This window comes from Mastomys coucha, unplaced genomic scaffold (assembly GCF_008632895.1).
Source record: "Mastomys coucha isolate ucsf_1 unplaced genomic scaffold, UCSF_Mcou_1 pScaffold15, whole genome shotgun sequence".
Taxonomy (NCBI): Eukaryota; Metazoa; Chordata; class Mammalia; order Rodentia; family Muridae; genus Mastomys; species Mastomys coucha.
This window is the reverse complement of record NW_022196897.1, coordinates 112,848,885-112,863,860: the sequence shown is the minus strand read 5'-3', so window position 1 is coordinate 112,863,860 and position 14,976 is coordinate 112,848,885. Positions and strand designations below refer to the sequence as shown.

The 14,976-nt window shown below is 52.2% G+C and overlaps 1 protein-coding gene across 1 annotated transcript; it reads right to left on the bottom strand.

Moving 5' to 3' along the window:
* Window positions 1-378: 378 nt before the first annotated feature.
* Window positions 379-2,704, bottom strand: Dusp2 (dual specificity phosphatase 2). Its single transcript, XM_031373647.1, has 4 exons — window positions 2,127-2,704; window positions 1,910-2,031; window positions 1,327-1,546; window positions 379-1,214 (listed from the first exon to the last, which is right to left on the bottom strand). Exons 1-4 carry the CDS (start codon window positions 2,524-2,526, stop codon window positions 1,000-1,002), a joined length of 957 nt encoding a protein of 318 aa, XP_031229507.1. The 5' UTR covers window positions 2,527-2,704; the 3' UTR covers window positions 379-999.
* Between the last annotated feature and the right edge of the window lie 12,272 nt (window positions 2,705-14,976).

Sequence of the window (14,976 nt, the reverse complement as noted above, 5' to 3'; positions counted from 1 at the left end):
ATAATCAATTAAAAAAAAAACCTGATATAGTTCCTGAGGAAGGCTCAGGACAACCCTAGCTCTTGAGTGCCTTACTCCAGGACAGAGAGAATGGGTACCAGAGGCAGGTTATACAGCCTTCATTCAGCTCCAGGAAGCCAGTGCCCTCTGATCTGAATGCCCTCAGCCAACATACACCTGCACACCACACACTGGGTAAAGGTGGTTCCCAAGGAAGTGGGGTCTAATCAGGAGCTGCTGTGAGGCTGAAGCCGGCCTCAGCCTTCCTAACCCTCCCAGTTCATCCACAGCCTAGAACCTGTACGGGAAAGACCCCAGACCAGGGCAGGGAAGGCCACTCAGTTGTTCAGCCATCAAAGGCACAGACCAGATGATGTGATGTTGTTCTTTTTTAAACAAAACACTTGTTTTTATTGACAAAACCTCAATATTCTATATAAATATAAAGTGCTGTTTCCAACGGCCCCTCCCTGGCCCACAGGGGTGGGAGGAAGTCAGGGAGGGAGCGTTAAATGTCAGTTGAACACAAATAACTTTTCAGCACCAGTTACAGCGAGATGCCCACACACTCACACACAAACGTAAGATGTCAGTAATATGACACACACATCACTTCCTGGCTCCCCTGGGAGCACAGGGCTTAAGCTTTGGGTCAAGGGCTGCACACCCCTAGACACAGTTTCTGCTTGTCACAGCTTGTTTTCTGGGCCCTTGGGTTACCAAGGGCTTTAATATAGTGGGACGGCAATATATGGGTTTAGAGTCCAATTAATTTCTGCAAGTCGAAGGAGGGAGAGCAAATAAGGGCCAGCCCTTACGCCCCCTCAGAAGAGCACCATATCAGAATAGCAGTCATCCTGGATTTCCTAGCACCCCAGTTTGACGACAAGGTGAGGGGGAGAGAAGCTGGGCCAGAGAGGAGCCCAGCTGTCCACAGCAGCTTCCCCCAGGAGTCGGTGAAAGCCAGAGCTGTGGGGTGGGGCCAGGCTGGGTCTTGCCTCAGTGACACAGCACCTGGGTCTCTAGCTGCAGCAGCTGCCCCATGAAACTGAAGTTGGGGGAGATGACTCCCCGACGTTGCTTAACAAAGTCAAAGGCCTCATCCAGCCGTACCCGGTGGCTCTGAATCAGGTATGCCAGGCAGATGGTGGCTGAGCGAGAGATGCCAGCTTGGCAGTGCACCAGCACCCGGCCCCCACTGTTCTTCACCGAGTCTGAAAGGAAATGGAGAGCAGAGAGTCAGATGGGAAGGTGGCTAGAGGAGTCAGGTGACCTGGACCTTCTCCTCTTCAGTTCCCACAGACCCCTGGGCTGAGGCTCCCTTACCTATGAAGCCGATAGCCTCCTGGAACCAAGCACTGATCTCCACCATCTGGTTATCTTCTACTGGAATGCTCTTGTAACGGAAAAGTCCCTCAAAGTGGTTGGGACAGCTGGCGGAGACATTGAGAACGGCTGTGATGCCGCAGGCCTGCAGCCCCTGAAGATCTGAGGAGTGGTTGCAGCTGCCCAAGTACAGGTAGGGCAAGATTTCCACAGGACCACCCTGGAGGAGGAAGGGGAACATGGTGAGATCCCAGTCTTGGCCTGGAGGAGGTCTTGAGCGAGATATCCTGGGCTGGCTAGAAACCAGAGGCGCTCTAGGCCAGGCCTTCTGACCAAGGACAGAACCTGAAGTCTTGAGGCCACAAGGGGACATATATGTTCAGACAGCGTGTGGCACATATGCCTTAAAGTCTGTACGAGGATATACACATTCACACCATTTGCAGGTCACACACTCTCCACACAGGGGAAAGTGTACTTGAACACACCCCTGGCTTTCCCCACTAGCTTTCTCCGGAGGCATCCCTCTAAGAATGCACAATGAGACTAGATAGGAAGACAAAGAATTCGAGTATCAATTCACCTGGTCATAGATGGGAACCCTCGGGTCAGAGCTGTTATTATCGGCCCCAGCAGGAGGCAGGGCCTGGGCAGGAGCTTCAGAGCACAGATCCGGACAGTATGCCTGGAAGCTTTCGAAACCGCCTGTGAGAAAGGCAAGAAAGAAAGGTTATAATTAGCCAAGAAGTGGGGCGCGGGGCTCGGGGAGTGGGGGCGCGGGGCTCAGGGCGCGGGCTCACCTCGCAAGAAGCACACGGTCGTGGGTTCCGTGCGCATCTCGTGCTGCAATGCGGCTAGCAGCAGGTGTGCGGGGCCGTCGGGCGGGAGCTCGGCCACAGACGCGCTGCTTTCGTCCAGCACCACGGCGCGGGCCAGCTCCCCGCGGCCCAGGCGGGCCCGGAGCGCGCGGTCGGGCAGCAGGCAGGCGAGGGCGGCGGCGGGGGTGCCGCGCGCACGGCGCCGCAGCAGCGCGTTCCAGGGCACAGGGCGAGCGGCGCGCACGTGGCTCCGGCAGAAGGCCAGGAACGGGCGGCAGTCGAGCAGCAGTGTGCGCTCGGCTTCCCGCGGCTCCCGCAGCAGCGCGCCTAGCGCCGCGCACTCTAGCTCGCACGCCGCCTCCAGCCCCATGGCGATCGGCATCGCAAAGCCTCCTGCTTCCCGCGGTCCTTGTCCCTCGGCTCTGGCGGCGCGGCGTCTGGGTGGCGGGAGATGAGGGCTCTGGGCGCTCTTCGTGGCGCCCGAGCTTAAGTACTCGAGGGCTGGCCCCTCCGGTCACCATACAAGGGTAGAGCAGGAAGGCGCCGGTGCCCGCCCCCGCGGCTTCACGTGGGGATCTGGCTGGGCCGCCCCCGGGGCTCCAGGAGCGGACAGGGGGTGGGTGGGGCGGGGCATCAGGGGGAGGGACACGCGGGGGAAGAAACTGAGAACCAGACCGTAACAAGTGTCAGCCTGGAGTCTAGAGGTCCCACCCACGTCTCCCCAGTGTACATGCCCCAGTGCTTCCTACTCTTTGCCGGGCTCCAGGCCGCTAAGAGCTTAGGAACTCAGCTTCTCAGCTGCATGGAGCCTTGGAGTTACTCGGGCTTTAGGCTTCCTCACTTTTCCCATTTTCTCCCAGGGTTTTCATTCTAGGAATTTTGATAGGAAAAATGGGCAAATTACCTGTTGCTACCGATGATGATACACTGATTAGGAAAGACACCAACCGTCTCATTTTAAAGAACTTAGGAAAATGTCTGTCCCCTTCGCCCCATGTCAGGCCCAGGCCCAGCTGGAGGAGTCCCAGAAAGCCAAAGCCCCGGGTCTGGGGGGCTTTAGGGGGAAGGGGCGCAGGGGCCTATGACGAGTTTCCACTTATGACTGGGACAGTTTCTTTCCCCAGGGGCCCAGGGAAACCCCCCAAGAGCCTAATAAGAAGTACTTCCCATGCCACAGGCCAGGGCTGAAGAGGAACTCTGCTGACGATGCTGGGCTCTCCCAGGGCCTAACCAGGCCTGACGGGAATTTCAGAAGAAGAACTACTCACAGAACCTGTCCCCTTCTGACCCCTTAGGAGCTGCAAACCCTTGTGGGACAGGCCCTGGTCCCACACCAAGCTGTTTAAGAATGAAAAGCTGGGTAACTCACAGCCATTCTGCCCTCCCCCATTCAAGTACCTGCCCCCTTCTCCCGGATGTGGTGAGGCCCAGCTGCACGTGGGCCCCAGGGACACTCCTGGGTTGGGGGCAAGAAAGTTGGTAGGTGGCTGAACTCCATCTGAAGCAGGCGCAGTGGGTGGGGACAGTGTTCAGAACCTAGCCAAATCTTTATTCACCTGAGTCAATCCTCTGTGCCTTTAGTAAGACCCTTCCAGTTTCCCAGCATACCCATTGTTTCTTGGAGGCCTATGGCTAGAACCTGTGTGGACCTCCAACACAAAGTATGGTAGGTCTACAGATGCTAGAGCAGAATATTATGCCTTTCTTCTTTGTTTGGGGAACTTGGATCTTGTGGGGGGATACAGGATGCCAGGGAGAGCCACAAGGACTCCTGGACCAGGAATCATGGACTTGTGTCTCAGTGGCACCGCCGTGCAGGTTGGTTCCAGGGCTTTAAGGCTGTGCCACCGTCTGGGTTTCTTCCCACCAAGCCAGTCTGGAGGCTGATGCAGCACAACTGGCAGCCCAGCCAGGGAGTCTGGGCCATAGATCCCCAAAGCTGATAGAGGCTCTAATCCTTGGCATCAGCCTCACAGGTGACTTAATGGCTGTATCCAGGGACAAATTACAGAGCATGGAGGGGACCATCATGTCTAGTCTTGCTGAACAGAGTCACCTGCCATGCCTGGAGCCACAGCCTTCCAGCCGTGGAGAAGAGGGGAGGCCCTGTAAGCTGAGGTCCCCGCAGCAGGAGTGAAATCAGCTTAGCTTTGTGGGGAACTCCAGCCCCTGACTCCGGTGCTGCACTGAGCTGCCTGGCCTCCTTGCAGGGTGAGAGTGTGTTACTCAGAATTTGTCGGGTGCCTCAGTCCTTGCAGATGAGCCACTGTGGATCTGTCACACATACATCCCAAAGCCACTGTCCTTGGTGTGGTACCCTTTTCAGCTCTGACAAACACAGATGATCTCAAAGAGGCCAAACTTAACCATAAAAGAGCAGCTTGCTTTCATCTTCTGCTGGAGTCCCAAATCATGCGGAAACCCCCCACCTTCAATACCTGATGAAAGTCCATGGCTGGGGTAGAAGAGCCCACATTCCTCCCCAGCTCCTGTTCTGACTAAAGATCCCCCAGTGCCGCCACCAATGAGTCATGTGTAGGATGTCTGCTACCCCTTGCTACCTCCTCAGGACCCTGTCTCTCCAGAGCCATTCCCTGGGAGCCTGCCAAGAGGAGGCAGGACTCTGGACATAGGCTGGGGATAACATGAGAAGGGGCCCCAGCCAGGCTGGCTGCTGCAGAGGCTGCCAGTGCCCCATCGCTAGACGGTGAGTGATCACACAGTTGGTTTCTGTTTAAGGTCCTTCATGGCCTGGCTGTTACAGAACAGACCTAACAAGTGAGTTTGGAGCTCAGCTTTTATTTATTTTTCTTCCTTCAATTAAAACCGTGTGGGACTCATTTGGAAGAAGTGATGATTCTCTGTGTTGTTCTTTTCTGTAACCATTTATTTGGATGGCCGCTTAGACGTCACCAGCCTTCTGCCTTTGGGATTCCGGTTTGTCCACCCAGCCAGCTTGCAGCCTGGGTTTCCCTTCCACAGTCAGACGCTCCAGGCTCTAACCTGACGCTCTTTCCCTTCCTCCTCAGTCCAAGCCCAGCCTCAAGCAGATGGCCCAGGGTGGAAAGGAGATGTGAGTGACTGGGCAGAGAGGCCTGAGAGTCATAAAGGTGAGAGTGACCGTGGAGATGAGCGACAAGCCACCCCCAGCCCTGCCGAAGAGTGAGTGAGTCAGGAGTGACGTCAGCTTTCCGGTGCCAGGCCTCCCACCCAGATGCTATGCTGCAGCCACCCCCATAGGCTCCTGTCGGGCAAAGACCCAAAACCCAGACCCTGAGCTCAGCTGCCATCACAGTCTTGCCAGAAGGTCACATGGCCACTTAGTCTCCTGCTGGGGAAGGTGACTCAGGAAGACCCAAAGATCTTGCTGGTCAGACATAGACAAGGATGTGGTAGAAGGGACTGGCATGTCCCACATGTCTGTCTGATTAGTTTATGGGGGCAGAGGGACGTAGGCAGCTCCCAAGGAGGTTTCCCTGGATCAATCCTCATGCTGGATGTGGGTGAGAGGGGCCTGCCACCTGAGCTTTGGGTCCCTCTTGTGCCCATGTGGTCCTCTGATATACAGAGGCAACATTTGAATAGGGCACTGAAGAACTCCACAGCACACAGCGAGGAAGTTCTACGCTTTTCAAATCCCTTTCAATGATCTGACTCTGTCCACTTGTGGCTGGCTGGCTTTGGGGCCCCTGAAACCTCCATTCTTTCTCCTCCTCACCAAAGCTCAGGTTCCTCACCCCCGCATTCATTCACTGACTCAGTCCTGAGAACGTGAGTGTCAGGCCTGCTTTGGGGGTGGGGATCTAGCAGTAAACCCCTAGTGTCGCCTACCTTCAAGGAGTTGACCTCATCCCAGAAATACCTATCTTCATGACCATGTTGTATTCGTGGCCAGTGACACTAGTTATCCATTAGAGTAATGGTTATCTTTTCCTTTTAAAATAAATGCTAGGGTTGTAAAAGAAAATCAAGTCAACTTAGGAAAGCTATTAGGTAAGACACAGACAGTTCCCAAACACCTTGTAAGCGATGATGCAGGTAGGAGACGCCAGAGTGGGAACACCTTGCCCTGGAGGGCACTGTCATAGCCCCTTCCAGCTTTGTGCGCTGTGTGGTTCTGGGGATCTGGCTCTCCCCATGGCTGTGGTCTCCCATAAAGACAAGAGCATGAGTCACAGGGGAAGGAGGAGCCACAGTGGACAATGGTGAGCACCCCCATGGTCAGGGCAGAGTCTACACCTTGGCCCACACAGATCCACACAAGGACTGGGTTTTACTTATGCCCCTGCCTGTGTGTCTGGACATGGCTGGTGGAAACTGCCCCCCAGTACACCCATCATCCCCAACATATATTGGGCTCTCAAGCCTGGATGACACCCTCCTCCCCCAGTTAACTAACCCTACTCCCATGTTGGCAGCCAGAGGCATCTGTGGTTTAGGCACAGTGGAGGAGTGAAGAGCAGGCTATGGAGGAAAAGCTGCCACCAATGGTACAGCTTCACAAGCAGTTCATTCTCAGACATATGACCAAACTGGGTTTCAAGGTGACAAGAGGACTGACTCCTCTCTGTCACGACACAGGACAGAGCTAGGTACACTGTGGTGGATGACAAAGGGACTTTTAGGTCCTGGGAATTTAGAGTCTTCCAGGATCAGAGACCAGGCTGGGCTTTCCACCCCCTCTGAAGACAGCCAGACTGAGAAGTGGCAGCAGAGGTGACAGAGGCTGGTATAAGATAACTCCAACAGTCAGCCACAGGGGCTCTGGAGTCATAGGGCCTTGGATGAAACACAATTGGGCTGCTCAATTAGTGTGGATTTTAGGCAAATGCTTTAACCTTTCTGGGCCCTTGATAAAGAAAGCAATGACTAGCAGTATGATAGAGCCTTATAGGCACTACTATGGTGTAAGTGTCATCATATCCTACTTATCTCTGTCTCTTGGAGACAGAGAAACTGCAACAGCTTCATTGCATTTACACAGGAGTATGCCTTGGCTACTTATGGTGGTCCGTGCAACAATGTTTAGAACACTGGTTCTCCATTTGTAGGTCATGACCCCTCCAGGGGTCAAATGACCCTTTCACAGAGGTTGCTTAAGATAACACATATGGTTCAATAAACACATGTATTTACATTACGATTCTCAGCAGTAGAAAAATTACAGTTGGGAGGTAGCAACGAAAATACTTTTATGGTTGGGGGTTACTCCAACATGGTGGGTCACAGCATTAGGGAGGTTAAGAACCGCTTATTTAGAAGATGGGCCTAGTGAGAGGTGACTATGCCAAGAGAGTAGAATGGGTTGATACCTATATGGTGGAAATGAGTGCACCTCCCACCAGGGTAAGATGGCCCTCCAGTAATGCTAACCCTTGGGCTTTTAAAGCCTTCTGGTTCGTCCCTGGGTTTGTTTATTTGTTTGTTTGTTTGTTTGTTTTCAGTAATTGTACAGCCTGGTACACTTGGTTCTAGCACACAAATGAACTGAAACCAAAGTTGATAATCATACCAGTGAAGGTACCAAGATCACTGTACTGGCTAGTTTTTGTTGTTGTTGTTTTGTTGTTTGTTTTTTTGGGTTTTTTTTTTTTTTTTTTTTTTTTTTTTTTTTTGTTAACTTGATATGAGCTGTCATCTGAGTGGAGGGAGCCTCAGTTAAGAAAATGCTTTCATAACGTTAGGCTTTAGACAAGCCTGGAGGGCATTCTCCAAACTGGTGATTGATGGGGGAGGGCCCAGCCCATTGTAGGTGGGAACACCCATCAGCTGGTGGTCCTGGGTTCTATAAAAAAGCAGACTGAGCACTTGGGAGGGAGAGGCAGGCGGATTTCTGAGTTCGAGGCCAGCCTGGTCTACAGAGTGAGTTCCAGGACAGCCAAGGCTACACAGAGAAACCCTGTCTCAAAAAAACCCAACCAACCAACCAAACAAACAAACAAAAAGCAGACTGAGCAAGCCATAGGGAACAAGCCAGTAAGCATCACCCTCCATGGCCTTTTTGCATCAATCAGCTCCTGCCTCCAGGTTCCTGTCCTGCTTGAGTTCCTGCCCTGACTTTCTTTAATGATGGAGCAGAGATGTGGAAGTCGAAGCAAAATTAACCCTTTATCTCTAAGGAGCTTTTGGTCATGCTCATCAGAGCAACAGGAACCATAACTAGGACAGCCGCCCAGCCTATGGGGATACTGAGTGGAGCCTGGGTTTTAACTATTAGACTTCCCTGCCTCCAGACAGAGTCTGCAAGGACCTGCCTTTGTCCTGCATTTACCTCCTCCCTGGACACATACCACCCACATGCCCTTCTTCACAATAACAACTACGTTGAATGCAAATTATGAATATCACAGGTCCTGCCCTGCCCTGAGACCTTTCTAAAAATGATCAGATTCAACCCCGACATCCCTATCGGCCAGAAAGAATGCTACACCAAATAGGCATGTGTTGGGGATAGCCCTGGTCTTATATTTTGATGCTAATTCTCCTCTCCTGAAAAGCACTGCGGAGGAGGAGTGAATCACTATACAGGTGCCTTGTGAACCTTCTCCCCACCTTAACTTTTCAAATAAAGGTTAAGGCTGATGATTTGGCAGCAGAAGGGAAGGTGGAGCTGAAAAGTTTGGAGGAGAAGGGGAAAGAGGAGATGGGGAGAGGACGAGGTAGAAGGAAGATGGAGCTGAAGCACGTGGCTTGGAGAAATTGCAAGTCATATGGGATCTAACAGATGGGAATAGAGTAGTGTAGTGGTAGATCTGCCCAATCTAGGTGAGTAGCTTGTATACCAATTAACTGAGTTGTGAATTCATTGATTGGGTAAATTGGGTTAAAAATTTACTACTACATGCATGGGGAACCCAAGGTGCTGAGAAACTGTGTAATTTGCCCAAGGCCCTGAAGTCAGCTGACAGCCACACATGGAACTTAAGTGTTAGGCCCTTCCTACCATGCTCCCAGGATCCATGCTGGGCCATAGATTCCACCACACACCCTGCTCTTCCCACAGCACTCTTCTCTTTAAGCCCTGGCCCCTGAGCTTCCCATCCTGGAAACACTGGCTGTCTCAGGATCAGAAGTGCTGCTTCCCAGCCTAATTGTAAATATCTGGAGGTTGCAAGCACACAGGCCTCTGCTCCCTGACAAAAGTCCACTGTGCTCCCCACCAAAAAAGCACAGTGCCCAGGTCTGGCTTGGGGATGGGGTCATCTCTACTGGCTTCCCACCATTCCCCGGGATGCAGGAAAGAAGTGTCCTTAGGTTCTCAGATCAGGGGACGGTTCTAGAAAGCAAACACTCCAGGAATATCAAGGAGTGCCCATCATCACTTCCATGAAGAGCAGAATGTCCTGGGTTCAAGGGCAAGCTCAGCCACTTCCTCTTTGGTAACCCTGTTCCACTTTGGTGACCCTGGGCACACCACTTGCCTCAGACTGCCTCACAGCCCAGGACTCACAGCTCACCAGGTTTATCTACAGGGTGCTAGGCTTTATTCTGGATGCTAGCGCTGTGACTATGAAAGAGATAGGCAAGGCTTTGGGGTGACCTTCCATGGGAGCCAGAGACCAGACTGTAAATATGTCATGTCAGAGTGGCAGAAGCTGTGACAAGCACTCAAAGGGCAGGGAGAGAATAGACCCATAATGAGGAGGGTTCCACTGAATGAAGCCTTTAGCTATGACATCTATGAGGCCTATAGATGACAGCTAGGAAGAGGTAGCTCAGAACAAAGCAACAGCAGCAGGCCAAGCGGAGGAGTTTGGGGAGCAGCTGGCTGGTAGGCCCTTTACTTCCAGTGAGGATCTGACTCTATTGAAAAGCCAATGGGAACCCTTGGAAGGTTCTGATGGGGCAGAACCATCAGACTGGCACTTAGCTGTGAGAGGTGAACAAGTAGGGATTAAAGGCCACCACGGAGGAAGGTCAGATGCTAATGCAGTGGCTCAGGGACTGGGGACAGTGACTTCAACCTGGGTAGCAAAGGAAAAGAGCCAGCAAGAACTTTGAGCCTACCAGAAGGGGCAGTTATGAGGAGGAGTGGAGAGGACTGTTAAAGTAGCCAGATTCCTTGGGTATGATAAGGCCCAAACCTCCCGCCCATCGTCATCCTCCTGAACCCGAGCCCAGCCAGGGTCCAGCTGTGTGTGCACCCTGCAACTCAGACTTCTGTGATTGCAAGAGGTTTACCCACTCTAAGCTGAGGCAAAGGCTCAAAAGGAGAGTGTATCCAAGCCACAGTCCGAGAGAATGAGCAGTGGAGGGGGAGGAGGAGAGGGAAGGGAAATGGACAGACACAGCAGGATATGGGGACAGGGCCTCAAGTGAACAGCAGAGAGGAAGCACCTGGGAGGATCAGGCAGGATTAACGTTCAAGTTAGATGAGGTGTTTCCTGTAGATGACGGTTCCTGACAAAGCCCAACCATTGCAGCTCGCCCCAGAGTCTCCCCAGACACCAGGGGTCACATGTGCTCACAGGCAGACGTGTACCCAGTCTCACACACGTGTTCCCTCATGCTTACACAGCCCTACTAGCATACCAGTCCTCAGAGCCACAGTGCTGCATAGTTAAACCAAGACACCCTCAATGACCCATGGACACATGACACACCCTCCACGATGTGGCCTCCCAAGTGCCAGCATAGACCACAGGAACCCTGCATCAGCAATTCCACCTAGGAGCCAGACCCCAGGTCTACAGGCCAACTCCTCACACACTCCCTCCTGTCTTTCTGCAGCCCACAGACCTTCATCCCTGACCACTCATCCCACGGCAAAACACTACCATAAGTGCCTGTCCACTTCTAGCATGGAATGTATCCCTGCCTACACACAAGTCCTCTAGTCCATTTCTCTGTCTACTCAGGAGTGATGGTCCTCTTTCCCTCATTGGCCAGTGATACCTCCTCTGCGCTGCCCAGAAAGGAGCAAGCTCTCAGACTGCTAGGGACCATTTCTGGGTCTGGCTACTGCCCTATCCTCTCATAGGTACTGACATCCACAACAGTATTACACACGTACTATCAGATATACCTCACTCTGACATATCCACATGTACACCAAACACACACATAACACATGCACACATACACACACACACACACACACACGCGCACACACACACACACACACACACACACGCACACATGCACCACACCAGTTAGATCCAAAGACCTCACTTACACTTTCACACATGCTTACACCTCCACTATCAGTGCTGATCTGAGAGGGATGTCAACTTGGGAGATCACCAGGTGGAAGGAAAGGGTTCATGACGTCTCATCAGTCTTCGACTTGTAAATTTAGCAGTAGGGCTCCCTACTTCTGGTGTCAGGGACTATCCTGGGTGCCCCAAGAAAACTGTCAGATAGAGATGAGCTTTGTCATCCCAGCAATGCAAGTCTGCAGTCCTTCACTGCTCTGGGATGAGGCAGCTCAGCCAATGCTGTGGTAGCACCATGCTATGCCATATACTTTCCAGGACCTTCTGGAGAAAAAATCACCCTCTGTCCCCTTCTTCCGTCTAGGGTGAGGCTGCCGGCCTGAGGGCCCTTTAATCCTGTTCCCAGCCTTTCACCCCATATTGGAGCCTAAGCAAGGATTAACCAATACAGAAATTAACCAATACAGAACCTGACTCAGCTTCCCAATACAGAGAAGCAGAGCCAGGTTCACCCTGAAAAGGGAAAAATCCTGGCAAGGTGACTCCCAGTGGCCAGGAAGGGCCTCCCAGGCTAGACTAAGCAGGAGCTGTAATGACACACACCAAGTTTCTGGACCGGAACCTACAAGGACCCAGGCACACCCTGTGCCAGCTATCACAGGGCTGCTTGGCTGGAACGGACATTCTCAGGAATGGCTCAAGAAAGGGAGGAGGAAGCCCCAGGCCTCAGTGTGAAGCCCCAATGACAACAGTCATTAGACCTTGGTTGTGCTGAGGCACCTCCCTGCTGAGGGTGAAGACACATAGGACACACAGCACAAGGGAAGGCTGCCTTCACTCAGGCCGGCAAGCCAGGGCAAGGTGAAGGGCAGTGTCTTTGTTTCTCTCTCAGTCTGGCTCTGTTCTCTCCACTCTGCCAGCCCTGCCCCTCCTCCTCCAATCCCTCTCTCCTGGCCCTGGCTGCCCCATCCTCATGCCCGCTCCCAAACCTGAGCCTTAGATGGAAGAGGACAGGAGGATGCAGGGAGGAGGGCTGAGCTGGTGCTGAGGTAGGGGCCCAGTCCTCCCACACTTTGACAAGTCCTTCTCCATGTTAGCCTCTTCCGCAGACATAAAGGTTGAGCCCCTGCCACCCAGCCGCTGGAGCCTACCCTGTTCAAAGCCTCAGGGTAGTGTTGACCTGATTCCCTCCCTCTTTAAGACTAGCTTTAAAAACTCCACACACTAGCTACCTGTGATGGCAAATGCTTTTAACCACAGCGCTCAGGATACAGAGACAATCGGATCTCTGGACAGCCTGTTCTACAAAAACCAAGTTTCAGGATAGTCAGGGCTGTTACACAGAGAACCCCTGTCTTGAAAAAACAAAACAACAACAACAAAAACAGATTCCACACACATCTTCATTCTCTCTGAACCCCAAATTCTGTACCTCTGCTCTTGGTATTCCTTGCAATGTGGCTAGGAAGAGGGGTACACCCTGGCTGTGGAACTTTCACACATCCTAGCTGGACCCAGCTGACTTCCCTGTGTACCTCGTCCCCAGCTCAGTGGCAGCCCCAGGCAGGAGCATACACTTTGAGACCAGAGTTGGCACTCAGTGCCACCTCCCTGAGCCTTGGGTCTAAGGAGGGACATGGGCATCCTGGCTGAACCAGACCAGGCCTACCCTCAGCATAGGTTATTTGTCCCTTGGGGCAGAAGAAGTAAGACAAGAAACTATAGGATGAAAGACCAAGGTAAGTATTCTGAAAACACACACACACACACACATACACACACACACACACACACACACACACACACACACACACACACACCATCCAGAGCCTTTTCCCTTTGTGAACTGAGGCCTCCTTGAGCAGGGGAATGGCCAACAAGACCTTCGCAGTCAAGTAGAGCAAGAGTTTTGACAACTTCCTCATGCACTTTTGTGCACTCTTCACCTGCCAGGCCAGGAAGCTTATAGGTGTCAGAGCCTAGTCTAGCTGCTAATGGATCCAACTGGAAGATTCCCCATACATACACCACCTACCTACATCATGCTCCCTAGATCCTGGAACCAGACTATCCCTGACAAGAAACCAAATCTTGTTGCAAAAGCCCAGGCTCCAGGCACTGAGAGATTTTTGGCTCTACTCTAGCAGCCTCAAAGATACAAAAAGAACCACTTGGCCACATTTTCACATTCCCAAGTACTCTGAAACTACCACAAGACGGCTTTCAGCTTCTCATCCCTCTGGAGACAGTAATGACTAGCCCTACTAGAGATGAAGAGATCTCCCAGAATGTAGGCCACGGAGAAGTAGGGAACAGCCTGTCCTTCCCTGTGTCTTAGCCACCTGCCCTGCTTCCCAATGGCTAGTAGTGCCAGGGACGGCATTCCCATATGCCCTCTGGAAAGGGCTCCCAAGGACGGGTACAGCCTTGCTAGCCCTTCCTTCTGTGCCCAGCAGCTTCTGTACTGGGATACAATCAGCCCTGCCCACACTCCACCAACTAGGAGCAGAAGAGAGACAGATGTCTGTGCAGGACCTGGGGCATATGACTTCACATGTGGCCAGCTGCTGGGACTCTCTTCCCCCATATACTTGTCTTTACTCTTTAAAAAATAAAGTGTGTGTGTGTGTGTGTGTGTGTGTGTGTGTGTGTGTATGTGTGTGGTTTTTGTGTGTGTGGGGGGGATAGCAGGGTATATCATGCCACAGCATGTATGTGGAAATCAGGGTATATCTTCATGGAATTGTCTGCCTCCCTCAACCTTCCAGGCTTGTGAGGCCAGAGCTTTACTTCCTGGGCCTTCCTCCCAGTTCATCTATGACCCTTCAGAACTTGTTTGGAATGAGGGCATAAGAAAGGAAGGCAAAGAGCAAGGCATTTTGTGTGTGTGTGTGTGTGTGTGTGTGTGTGTGTGTGTGTGTGTGTGTGTGTGTGTGTTTTAATTTGTTTGGTTGGTAATATTCTTTGTCTTGTTTTGTTTGATGCAGGATCCAAGTTTTTGTCGTTGTTTGTTATTTCAGTTTGGTACATATATCCAAGGCTGCCAGCTGGCCTCTAACTCCAAGCACAGCACAGATGACCGTGAACTTCTGCTCCTCTTGCCTTTGCCTCCTAAGAGCTGGAAGCACATGTGTGCCTGGTTTTACTCAGTGCTGGGTATTGAACCCAGGGCTTCCTGTGAGCTAAGAGCAGAGCAGCTGAGCTATGTCCCCAGCCTGAACAGGTTAACTGTGCATACTTAACACCATGGTGTGAAAGGATCCAGGACTGGACACCCCCGCATGTTAGTGACAGAACAAACTGTTCTGAGGCCAACGTGAGGTTGCAGCAGAGAGGTTTCCCAAACCAAGCAGTCCCTTTTAGAACTAACCCATCCCTGTCATCTCCTAACCAGATTTAAAAACAAACAACAACCACAGCATCTCATCATATAACCCAGACTGGCCTCAACACTCTCCATTGTCCTGCCTCAGCCTCCCTGGGATCACAGACAGATGCCACTGCTCTCAGCCATAACCTGATTATGATAATGGTTCCTGCCACACAGGCATTGGGTGCCTGCCTCCCAGCTCCAGCCAGCTTCCACACTTACAGTGAAAATATTTTTCTAAGGACATCTGAGGGGAACCTGAACCCCTCAGTAGGATAGTCAAGGCTCTCACCTCTTCCTGTGTCCA